This window comes from Sus scrofa, chromosome 1 (assembly GCF_054392235.1).
Source record: "Sus scrofa isolate SSC_HxYL_T2T_F1_AM1 chromosome 1, Sscrofa_HxYL_maternal_Yorkshire_Landrace_v2.0, whole genome shotgun sequence".
Lineage (NCBI taxonomy): Eukaryota > Metazoa > Chordata > Mammalia > Artiodactyla > Suidae > Sus > Sus scrofa.
Genome location: NC_139383.1, coordinates 279638969 through 279651696, shown reverse-complemented (window position 1 = coordinate 279651696; position 12728 = coordinate 279638969). Strand labels below are relative to the sequence as shown.

The following is a 12728-nucleotide window of genomic DNA, read 5'->3' as shown; positions in this document are numbered from 1 at the left end:
GTAGTGGCCACAGTGGAGGTGGAGAGACGCGAACAGGTTCCGGAAATATTTAAGAGGTAAAATTCACAGCACCTGGGGAAAAAAGAGATAGTAGATAAGGAGCATACAGCTGGATTTTTTCTTTTTTAATGTCTGAAGGGTACTGGAAAGGGCAGCATGAGTTTGGTCTCCTGCATAGACATTTGAGATAGCTTTGCTGTATCTAAGAGAAGCTTTCAAGTAGTCATTTATATTTGCATGTTTAGAGGAGAGAGAGCGATGAGCCAGAAGTGTGAATTTAGGAGTCATGCGTAAAGATACTAATTGAAGCATCCAACATGGATAAAGAAATAAAAGCCTAAGACTGGACTTTGGAAAAACTGTGTGGATGGGGTGTCCTAGAGAAGAAATAGATTCAGAGTAGGGTAAATAAAGAGTTCAGTTTTGAATGTAATGGAGGCTGAGATTACTTGGGAGATATCCAAGTGAAGAAGTCAAATAAACAGTAGGATAGATATGAGTTTGGAGCCTGAATCGTATCTGTTTTATTGGCTGATATTCCCTAGTCCATAACACAGTGCGTAACACATGGCAAATGCTTAATGAATAATTTACAGAATGAATGAGAGAAAGAATATAGGAACATTCAAAGATCTGGCCTGAAATTCTCTACCCTGGCCATGCCAGGGGGGCCCTTCTCTAGGTGTCTGCTAAGGCAAACTTCTGACTATATACAAACCTTTCTTCATTAAAAATCACTGAATTAGGAGTTCCATCGTGGCTCAGTGGAAATGAATCTGACTAGCATCCATGGGGACACAGGTTCGATCCCTGGCCTTGCTCAGTGGTTTAAGGATCCAGTGTTGCCCTGAGCTGTGGTGTAAGTCGCAGACACAGCTCCGATTTGGCACTGCTGTTGCTGTGGCGTAGGCCAGCGGCTACAGCTCTGATTCGACCCCTGGCCTGGGACCCTCCGTATGCCACAGGTGCGGCCATAAAAAGACAGAACATTAAATAAAAATCACTGAGTTAGATGTTATCAACCTGGTGATATATGCAAGCAGTAGTTGAAAGTTTGGGAGAAATTATTACACATATTTTGTTCATTGAGCTAAATAGAAAGATTGCCCACTACCAACTTTTCCCAAGTGCCAGAGCCACCACACTCTTGAATTTGTAGATACAAACACATAGGAAAGCCTACTATGTCATTTCCCATGCCAACCACCTTAAGTGTGTTGTCTTATTCCTTAGACATCATAGATGGCAACAGCAGAGAAGCGGAGGATCAGGAACTTAAGAAACTACCCAAGATCATATGTTTATCAAGTGGCGGAATCAGAATTTGAGCCCAGGTCTAACTCCATTTCACATACTCTTAACTACAGTGCTATACAAAGAAACGAGGCTCTTTTCATGGTGATAGCACCACAGACATTATACCCACTTGATATATTCTTCCCTCCCTCCCTTCCTTCCTTCTTTCCCTCCATCCCTCCTTCCTTCCGTCTGTCTTTTTCTTGTCATCATTTATTCAGCAAGCATTTACATGTTGTCTATACATCTCAGGCATTCTGCTGGGCCCTGGGATACAGGAAGTCATTAAATTAAGTTTATGGCCTTAAGATTCAGGCTAATGGATGAGACAGACAACAAATCATAGGGTTTCAACTCCATTGTCATAGAGATTTGCTAAAAATATTGCACATCCAGAATGCTGTGGGGACATAGAGAAGGGCTTATCTAATTCTGCCTGAAAATGGAAGCCTGGATTGAGTGGAGGTAAAAGGGATGTCAGGAAAGGCCAGAATGGGTACTTGAGCCAAATCTCAAAAGCTGACTAGACAGTATAGGAACAGGGGAGCCTCTGAAAAGCCTGCAAGAACAGTGATGGGAGCTGGCATATGACCTAATCCAGGTATTGCAAGCAGTTGGTGGGACTGGAGCCTCGGATATAAGTCCAGGAGATAGAGTTGGAAGGCTTTATGGAAGCCAGGTACTTCAGTGGCTCTTTTGTTTTGTTTCTAAAGGTAGTGAAAGGTTTTAAGTAGAGAGAAGACAGCAATGCATTTGTGTTTCTGGAAGAACCCTCTGTTAGTGGGACTGAGGATAAATATGTAGTAGACTTCGTGAGTTTCTGAAATTTAGAATTCTACCAAGTGAATTTGTTTGAGTAAACTCTTTTTGTTCAGAACAATACAAAGAAGGACTTTCCAGAAATGATGGAATCAGCAAAAAAGGATGTTAAATCAGCTATTGTAAACATGTTCCAAATGTTCATGACGGTAGGAGTTCCCATCGTAGCAAAGTGGAAGCAAATCCAACTAGGAAGCATGAGGTTGCGGGTTTGATCCCTGGCCTCGACCAGTGTGTTAAGGATCTGGCGTTGCTGTGATCTGTGGTGCAGGTCGCAGACGTGGCTCGGATCTGGCATTGCTGTGGCTGTGGCGTAGGCTGGCAGCTGTAGCTCCAATTAGACTCCTAGCCTGGGAACCTCCATATGCTGCAGGCGTGGCCCTGAAAAAAAAAGCAAAAAAAAAAAAAAAAAAATGTTCAAGATGGTAAGGGGAAAAATGAACATGAACAAGAAAGAAGTATATTTTTAAAAACCCAAAAGGAACTTTTAGAGATGAAAGGTGTAGTATCTGAGATGAAAACTGAGTAGACGAGATTAATAGCAAATTTGACACAGCAGAAGAAAAAAGTTAGAGAACTTGATGACATAGCAATAGAAACTATCCAAAAGGGAGCCCAGACAGAACAAGATTGAAGGTCTTGCTTCCACTTAAAAATTAGTGGGCATTTTTCTCCCTAGAACTTTAAGAGGAAATTTTTTTTTTTTTGTCTTCTTCTTTTTTTTTTTTTTTTTTTTTTTTAGGGCTACCACCAAGACATATGGAGATTCCCAGGCTAGGGGTTGAATTGAAGCTGCAGCTGCTGGCCTACACCAGAGCCACAGCAATGCCTGATCCGAGCTGTGTCTGCAACCTACACCACAGCTCACAGCAACCCCAGATGCTTACCCCACTGAGCAAGGCCAGGGATCGAACCCTGGATACTAGTCAGATTCATTTCCGCTGAGCCATGACAGGAACTCCCAGAAAATTTAGGTTTAACTATTCCTGTGTGAGGTTGCTGTGGCTTGACAAATTGTTATTTATCAATTTCTACTTTCCATTTGTAGGGGGTGGGGATGTTTTCAAGAAAAGTAAATCATGGGAATCTTAAAAATCTTTTTCTCTGACTTCAGAGAGAAGAACTTCTGAGCTACAGTTCTCAGAATCTTTTTCTTTTGCTGATGCATGACACACTCTTAATATTGATTCTGTCACCAGTATGAACAGCAAAGTCCATATGTAATGAGAGTTCTGAACGATTCAGAACCATCCTTTTTTTTTTTTTTTTTTTTTTTTTTTTTTTTTTTTGCCACACCAGCAGCATGTGGAAGTTCCCAGGCCAGGGATCAAACCCACACCACAGCAGTGACCCAGGCCACAGTAGTGATGACACCAGATACTTAACTAACTGCATCACAAGGGAATTCTTCTTTTATTTTTCATTTAAAAAACAACAAGCATGGGAGGTTCCCTGGTGGTCTAGTGGTTAGGACTCAGCACTTTCACTCTCAGCCCAGGTTTAGTCCCTGGTCTGGGACTGAGATCTCACCATCAAGCCACTGCACACTGCAGCCAAAAAAAAAAAGCATTCATCTGTCTCATCATCATACTTCAGTGTGTTTTGTGTCTTCTGAAGATAAGAAATGAACATATCAGATCATATTTGGTAAAAATCCGGAATACTTCCTGGAATACTCCTGACTTTTCATATATGAATTAAATACCATATGTATATGGGCGATAGGCTTCTCTCTCTTCATAAAAGCCACGCTGGACTTTGAACAAAAAATGAATATTGGTCAACAATTCAATGAAAGAAATTTTTCTAATGAAAAATTTTAGCTGTATTTAATAAGGGAAATTCAGTTAATTGTACTCATAAAGCTTCGGAGAGAGAGATTTCTTCCCTCCATAAGGATCTCTCTTTGGTTACATTTTTCATCCACTCAGTTGTTTAAACCCCATGGTACCTGAAAGGGACTGCTCCTTCCATGCCAACCCCCCTCTAAAAGTGAGCTCTTCTTGTGGATCCCATGGTCCTGTACTTGTTTGTTAGTGTTTTCATCGTTCTTCTCTCTCTGGTAGCGACTCACAGACAGGACTTTTAGGTCTCTCTGTCTCATGCTGTCCACCTTGCTTCTGTTAGATAGTTAATTCTGCCCTATGTATTCAGAAGCTTAAAAGTTGTAGAAGAAATTTTGGCAAAATGACAACCCTTCTTCATGCCAGGCAATGAATCATGTCTGTTGATCCTTAGAAGACCCTTATGCAATGACTTATGTCTGTTGATCCTTACAAGACTCTTATGCAACAGTTGTGGTTATTTCCTCCATAATTCCAGAACTTGGTAGAGAAAATGAACACACTTAATAATCAGGCAGGTAATGCTCAGAGACTCTAGGACAAGAGATTTTCTCTGTGTAGTGGGGTGTGAGATTTCCTCCTTTGTACTTTCCATGCATATATGTTTCCATATATATGTACTTTCCACATATATGTACTATATGTTTTTTTTCTTTTCTTTTCTTTTCTTTCTTTTTTTTTTTTTTTTGGCCATGCCCATGGTATGTGGAAGTTCCCAGACCAGAGATTAAATCCACACCACAGCTGTGGCCCTAGCTGCCGAAGTGACAAATGCCAGATCCTTAACCCACTGTGCCAAAGGGAACTCCCCTTATTTCTAAATTGTCTACAATAAGAATGTATTATACTTATCAAGAAGTTAATTAAATACTTTATGAAGAAAATGAAAGTTATACATACATATTATGGGTCATCTGGAAAGTATAGAAATTTAGGAAACAGTGCCCATTGCTTGAATGTAAGCATAACCTCTACAAACTTTTTGGTCCCTTCTCTCTTTTAACATGTATGTAATTGAACATTTTTATGTAGTTGTAATAATTTCTCATTGTTTTTTATCCATAAAAAAGTGAGATGCCAGTACTCATATCTTGATGAACTGTAAGAATGCCTCTCTCATTTTCACTTTTTCCTGGGCCGCCTTCTCCCCTTGTCTTGAATTGCAATCTCTGACATATGTGCATTGCCTTGAAAGTCGTATTTGGTTAACAGATATCAGTGTGACAAACAAGAAAAAGAAAAGCTTATTACTTCTCTTCTTCTCGTTAACGCACACATCATCAACAATACCCTTTGCTTTTTTTTCCAGGGTAGAGGGATTTATTCTACACATTCACATATTCATTCATTCAACAAATACTTGTTAAGAACCTTCCCAATGCCAGTCATTTTACTCGTTAGTGATGAAGAGATGTAGAGACAATAGAAGAATTTCTGCTCTTTAGAAGAACATGGATGCATAAATAAGAAAAAAGCAGTGTGATACTGTATGCAGAAATATCAACAAAGCTTAGTAGGAACAGAGAGGAGAATTACTTGGATTCTCTTAGAGATCCACACGAATCTTCTAAAGAAATCAAGGAAAGTCTCTTATGGATAAGAAAATGGAGCACAGACAGATTTGGTCACATAGCTGCTTAGTAGTTGTGTTAACAGTAAAACCAGACTGTAAACCCCCTCTTCTTCCACCAAACTGGCATGAGGAGGTGTTGCTGCTGTCATGGTTTTGGATGCCCAAATGTCTATATTTGGCACTTTGCCTCTTTTTTCTCTCCCCATTTCAAAATGCCACCATTTAACTAGGTGATCATGGTTGATCTGATTTGATCAAAAAGTAATAGAAGAGAAATAAGGAGACCTGAGTTCTTTAGAGACCAACGTTGCCACCATTTAATTGGGTGATCATGGGCACCTTCTTCTTTTCTAGGCATCTCTTGCCCATCTGTAAAAGCGAGAAGAGTGAAATCAATCTCTAAATTTCTAATTTTTTATGAATAATGTGTTGTGGTTTCCTTCTCCTTTTCAGAGCATGTAGCATTTCCCTAGGAGTGTATGTTCCCAAGGGCCTTGGGAAGTCTTGATATACCATGGCTTTGGCAGAGGGGTAGATGGGAGTCAGGAGTGAGGGTTCTTGACTGCCTAGGTTTAAATCTCAACTATACCACTTCACATGCTGTTTAATCTTGAGCAAACCACCTAACTTCATTGAGCCTCAGTTTTGTAATCTCTTTTTGTTTTTGTTTGTTTGTTTTTTGCCTTTTCTGGGGCTGCACCTGCAACATATGGAGGTTCCCAGGCTAGGGGTCTAATAGGAGCTGTAGCCGCCGGCCTATGTCAGAGCTGCAGCAATGCAGGATCCGAGCCACATCTTCGACCTACACCACAGCTCATGGCAACGTTGGATCCTGAACCCACTGAGCGAAGCCAGGCATCGAACCCACAACCTCATGGTTCCTCGTTGGATTCGTTAACCACTGAGCCATGACAGGAACTTCCAGTTTTGTAACTTTTAAAATATAAATAATAATAAATGACTCACAGAGTTGATGTGAAGAAGCACTGAGCTTATGTGTCTAAACCACCTTGCACAGTGTCTGGCACACAGTAGTCAATACTGTAGCTGATGATACTAATGGCTTTTGTACTAGTACCAACTTGGAGTCCTGAAGTAGTTTTCTAAGTCAGAATACCACAGTAAATTCCTTTATTAATGTTTCGTCTGTAAAGGCACAAATGAATCAATATCCATGCATAGGGTATGGAATTTTAGGGTCTTTTTCTCCAGATGTTCAACTTAGGGTTTAGGAGGTGGAGCACTGTTTACTGCTAAACTTTACTGATAACCCAGGAAAAGACTTCTGTTAGTTTGTATAATATAGGGCGAAGTATTCACTCTTGACCTTGCTGTGTTCCCAGTACTCAGGACAGGCTACAGCACAGCGTAGGTCCTTTGCAAATGTTTTTGAATTAATAAATGATATCACACTTTATATTTAAGAACTGGGAAGAATAATACCATTTGGCGCAGTGAGTCTTTTGGCTTACAGAGCTTAGCCTATGACATTTGCTGAGTGTGTTTTGAGGGAGTTTGGGGGCATCCTATGACAGTCAAAGCAGAATTCTTCTGACACCAGTGTTTGGCTTTCTGCTGTGATCAATAGACTTACTATTTGCCCTTGAAACCTCTGCGGTGCTAGGGAATCACAGACATTCCTCAGGATGATTTACACGGTAATAAATAATCTGTGCTGTCCATCGCTTGCTTCTTCGGTGTCTGCCCTGTGCATAAAACCCTGGAGGCTCAGTGACCCCAAGGCTGGAGCACGTCAGACACGTTAACTCCAGTTACAGATATTTGCACATAGAACATGTCCTTCAGTTTCATTGTTGCTTTGTTGCTCCAATGTGCATCCATGATTTATCTTTAAGGGTTGACCTAACTATAGAAGTTATTTTCTATCTGACTTTATTATAGCTACGGTACTTTTTTTTTTTTTTTTGTACCTCTGTTATATTATATGCTAGGCACTACATGTATTATCTCATCTAAACTTCACAACCACCTCTAGGTGACTGTGCCCTTTGTGTAGAAATGCCGTCTGGAAGAGGCGAACCTTATCCTCTGGAATCACACAGGCCATTAGTAATGGAGCTTAGATTTATTTATTTATTTATTTATTTATTTATTTATTTATTTATTTATTTTAGATTTATTTATTTATTTATTTTTTGCAAGCAGGCAAAGTGTTTATTACAGGAAAGCAAATAGCTCCCAAGACAGCTGGGAGGGGGAGCTTAAACTCAAGTCTTTCTGGACACAAAGCCCTTATCTATTACACCATGATATTTTCCTCATCTAGAGGGCTTTTTTCTTTCTACGGCCATACCACCCTGAATGTGCCCAGTCTCTTCTAAAGGGCTTTTTTTTTTTTGGAGTTCCTGTTGTTGTTCCTTTTTTCTGGCTTGGCGGAAATGAACTGGACCAGTAACCCTGCGTATGCAGGTTTGATCCCTGGCCCCACTCAGTGGGTTAAGGATCTGGCATTGCCGTGAGCTGTGGTGTAGGTCACAGACGTGGTTCGGATCTGGTGTTGCTCTGGCTGTTGTGTTGGCCGGCAGCTACAGCTCCGATTTAACCCCTAGCCTGGGAACTTCCGTGTGCCACACCTGTAGCCCTACAGCTGGTGGAGGCGGGGGGAGGTGGGGGCTTTCTTTTTCTGCTTCTGCAGCTGCTTTGTGTTGCACTTAGGAACCTTTTGCAAAGATTGGTAAGTTTCCCATTCCATTCACAGATGAATTTTAAATTTCTTAACAGCGTTGCAAGTACATGAAATTTATAGTGACAAACATAGCCAGATTACTTTCTTGTTATCCATCCATTTAGTAAATTTATAGTTCCCATTAATTTTAATCTGTCCTTATTACCTGTTTTATATAATAAATATCTCTTAGTCATGACAGACTGAGTATAGATCACCTGAAGTAGGCTCTCTCTCAATAAGCAGAGTTGCAGCTAAAGATTTGTGAATTAATTGGGAAAATTGCAAATCAAGTAGTCAGTGAAATAATTCATTGTCACATCCAATCAATAAACTTTGTAAATCAACTCATTTAATTCAAAAAATGATCTATATAGATCAAGCAACCAATTAAACAATTAGCATACACTTTGCAATTAATTAATTTAAGCATCAATCATATAATTAAAACTCCAAATTTCAGCTACAGAATTTAGAATCCCACCGCCTTGTGAACTATTAGGTTCATGCTTCTAAATGCCAGCAGACTTGAGTTTCACAGCTTTACTTTGGGGCAGGAGATTTTAAAGTGTTTAAGTTGATTTCCGTTGTCTTTATGTTGGTATAGTTTCCCACCCTTTCTCAGCAAATTGGCTTTTTATTTCCCCCAAAGAAGGAGAAGGGGTGTTAATTCTAAACCGGGGAAAAGCTGGAATCTGGGAGTACTGACTGGACATTCTAGGGAAGTGAGGCAAGTCCGGAAGTGGCTGAGAAGGCCAGGTATCAGCATCAGGATAAACTGGGTCGTTTGCTTTCACTCTGTTAAGGATGCTTGATGTGTGGAATCGGATCTTACAAAGAAAGCCTGATGTTCTTCCAAGAACGGAGACCTGTAAAGATTGTCTTGGTTACCTTGAGTACTTCTGAGCTAGAGCACAGATGTTTTCTTAATCCTAAACATAAAGCAAAGGCCTATGATTCCCTCTACATAGTCTTTTCTCCTTTATAGGTTGTCTCCCTTGTATGATATGTATTTATTTACATTTATATTACAACTAATGTAGTGCTTCTATCCCTGCTGCTACCCTGTAAGCTTCCTTTGAGGGCTGATACTCAATCTCAGCTTTGATCTAAGGAGTCAAGTTTTGTGTCTTGTCTACAACAGGTGCTCAGTAAATCTTTGTTGGAAGAATGGAGTGTTATAAAGGCTCTCATTTCACATTGTTTTTCTCCCTCTTTGCACTGCCAGGTGTTTTCTCTTTATCAAATGAAGTAAGAGTTTGGGGCATCTACCTGCACCACCGGGCTTTGGGGTAAAGAACAGCAGTGTCCCGGTTTGTTTGCTGTGCGCCATAGCCTCTGGTCTTTGCGTCCCTCCCTCTCCTTGGTATTCACTTACTGTTTTGGTTTTTCTTACAGTGACAATGTCAGTGCCTACTGCCTGCATATTGCTGAGGACGACGGGGAGGTTGACACGGATTTCCCACCGCTGGATTCAAACGAGCCCATTCATAAGTTCGGCTTCAGTACTTTGGCCCTGGTTGAAAAGTATTCATCTCCTGGTCTGACATCCAAAGAGTCGCTCTTTGTTCGAATGTGAGTACTGACTCTGTTTTTTATCTCGGGATCTCACCTCTACCTTTTTTGTCTCAGGATCTCACCTCTACCTTCTAGTATTGTGGATTTGATTTTGGTTTTGTTCATCACATGAGTCAATGGTATCTGGAGAGTCAACATGTAATGGTATCTGGAGAGTCAACATGTAATGGTTATTTCCAGAGAGCTGTTGGAGACAACATTTGCGTTGTATTTCATACCTCTGCACCTGGATTAAATACAGATTGCTTTGTGATAGCAAATTGTATTAGGTCTATCTCTGCATGTCATATCTATGAACTAGGCCTCTGGAAGTGTTTGGGCACTTTGGAGTCTAAGAAACAAAAATTTGGGATTTCCCTCTTTCTCATCAAGAAATGCAGACTGTGAGTATGCATTGCAGCTGCTTCTGTCTTGTGACTTAAAATGCTTCTTTTTCTCTCCAACTTTGCTCAAATCAAATTTGATTTCTCCTCCTAGTTGCCTTCCTTTAGTCTGAGCACAAGTTCTTAACCTTTGCTGTGCCTTTGGTAGTCTGGGAAAGCCTAAAGAAGCCCTTCTCAGAAAAATGTTTGTAAATGCAGAGAATAAAATTCATAGCAGTACAAAATAATTCCATTTTATTAAATAGTTTTCAATTACTAAACAAATTTGCGATGTAGTTAATATAAGTGGCTTTGTTAATACCTTAAACGACAAGGTCCGGGGCAGATCTAACCGTAACTCCTTAGGTCTCTCACTTCAAGGTAGTGGTGGGTACAGGTGATATTTAGAAATCCACAGCTGCAGTGTGCCGTGACGCTCTCTTTGGTTTCTGTTCACATCAGTCACCAGTTCTGCTCGTATGACTGTGACTTGTTGCTTGCATTGATAATTCAAGGAAATGCTAAATATCAGTTAGGTATTAGTTAAAAATGTAGTTTTTGTCCATTCAAGCCTGCAGAGCACCTGGTTGTTAAGAGGAAACGTGGAATATTTTTTTCAGTTGAAGCTTTTCTAACGGAGGCGGTGACAGTCCCACTCCAAACCATCTCCTGGGAACAATAGGGATCCCTTTGGCACCCCCTACTGTTAGTAACCAGAAAATTCGCTGTCCAGAAGAGGGCTTGCTTTATAAAACTTTCCACCCGTCTTTTAAAAACATACTGCCTTTGGAGTTCCCGTTGAGGCGCAGCGGGAGAGAATCCCACTAGGAACCATGAGGTTGCGGGTTTGATCCTGGCCTCACTCAGTGAGTGGGTTAAGGATCCGGCATTGCCGTGAGCTGTGGTGTGGATCGCAGCTGTTGCTCAAATTTGACCCCTGGCCTGGGAGCCTCCATATGCTTCGGGTGTGGCCCTAAAAAACAAAAAAAGAAAAAGAAAAAATACCTTTGTGTCAGGTTTTTACTAAAATAAGATTATGCTGCATATGATATATGAGATATTTTGAATGTTTCTACCCTTTAGCAAAGAAAGAAACCTGAGTGCCTGCGAGTGAGTGAAGGGATGGCTCCTCAAGCTTTATTATTGCCATTTCATCCCTGCCATGAAGCCCTGTTTGGTGGCTATAAACAGTAAATATTTTCCTTCTTTTTACATTTCAGAGGCACTAAAACAACAACTTTAAAGAGTATTTTGGGAGTTCCCGTCGTGGCTCAGTGGTTAACGAATCCGACTAGGAACCATGAGGTTGCAGGTTCGATCCCTGCCCTTGCTCAGTGGGTTAAGGATCCGGCGTTGCCGTGAGCTGTGGTGTAGGTTGTAGACGCGGCTCGGATCCCGCATTGCTGTGGCTCTGGCATAGGCCAGCGGCTACAGCTCCGATTCGATCCCTAGCCTGGGAACCTCCATATGCCGCAGGAGCGGCCCAAGAAATGGCAAAAAGACAAAAAAACAAAAAGAATTTTTTGTATGTATATGTCTTTTTAGGGCCACACCCACAGCATATGGAGGTTCCCAGGCTAGGGGTCGAATCAGAGCTGTAGCCACCAGCCTACACCAGAGCCACAGCAGTGCAGGATCCGAGCCGCGTCTGTGACCTACACCACAGCTCAGGGCAACGCCGGATTCTTAACCCACTGAGCAAGGCCAGAGATCGAACCTGCGTCCTCATGGATGCCAGTCAGATTTGTTTTCGCTGAGCCATGATGGGAACTCCTTAAAGGTAATTTAAAAGCTATCCAATGATTCCTCCATCCCAGTATAACTCTTTTCATTTTTGTATGTTTCTGCATGTTTATTACAGTTTCGGTTCTAGCACACATATTGTGTTATTTTTACTTAACATTATATTAACAAATATTTTGATATGTGTTCTTAATTCCTACGGTCTGCATTTATTATGTACTGTCTCAGACCTTAAGTAAAAACCTGCAGCTGCTCTTCTAACAAATTGTTGGTCAGCAGAAATAAAGGGGCTATGGAAACACTCATTTTTATGCTGTTCCTTTTTGGGCTTCATGCAAAGACAACTCTGTGTAAATGTACAGTTGACCCTGATTTGGAAGCCTGATAATCAGTCCATCCTTTTTGTAAACAAATTTTTTTTGCAATCAATGGTCAGATTGTATAAAGTAACTCATTTAATAAAGTAGTGCTTGATTTTACAAAAAAATATCTAGACAGAGACAGCTTCTGTTCTCGTGGAGCTTACTGTCTAGTGAGGAGACAGTTGTCAAACAAACCATTCAAATGTGATGAGCAGCGGAGAACTGTAGAGTGTGAAAGGGATGCCTGTCACAGGATGTTCAGATTATTTCCTTGTTTTGGTTTTAATAGGTAATTCTGTAATGATAGTCCTTATCTATATCCTTTTTATTTCTGTTGATGAAATTCCTTAAGATATTTCCTGTGAGAAGGGTTATTGGTCAGAGTAGAAATATCTTTAGACTCTCATTTTGTATTGACATATATAGCCTTCAGTAGATGTGTCTGTTATAGTGCTACCAACAGAA

General features: G+C 40.7%; 1 protein-coding gene across 29 annotated transcripts in view; it reads left to right on the top strand.

Annotated features, from left to right (window-relative positions):
* The window catches only part of MAPKAP1 (MAPK associated protein 1), a 254194-nt gene that overhangs the window by 134287 nt on the left and 107179 nt on the right, over window positions 1–12728 (top strand). For 28 of the 29 annotated variants that reach the window (XR_014827397.1, XR_014827398.1, XR_014827394.1 and 25 more), the window contains one exon: window positions 9617–9793. Coding sequence is in view for 26 of the 29 variants with exons in the window: in XM_084996425.1 (XP_084852551.1) it covers window positions 9617–9793 (177 nt within the window). In the remaining 3 variants the exon portion in view is untranslated. Of the gene's footprint in view, window positions 1–9616; window positions 9871–12728 lie in introns of all 29 variants that reach the window. The other variant, XM_084996460.1, reaches the window with a different exon arrangement.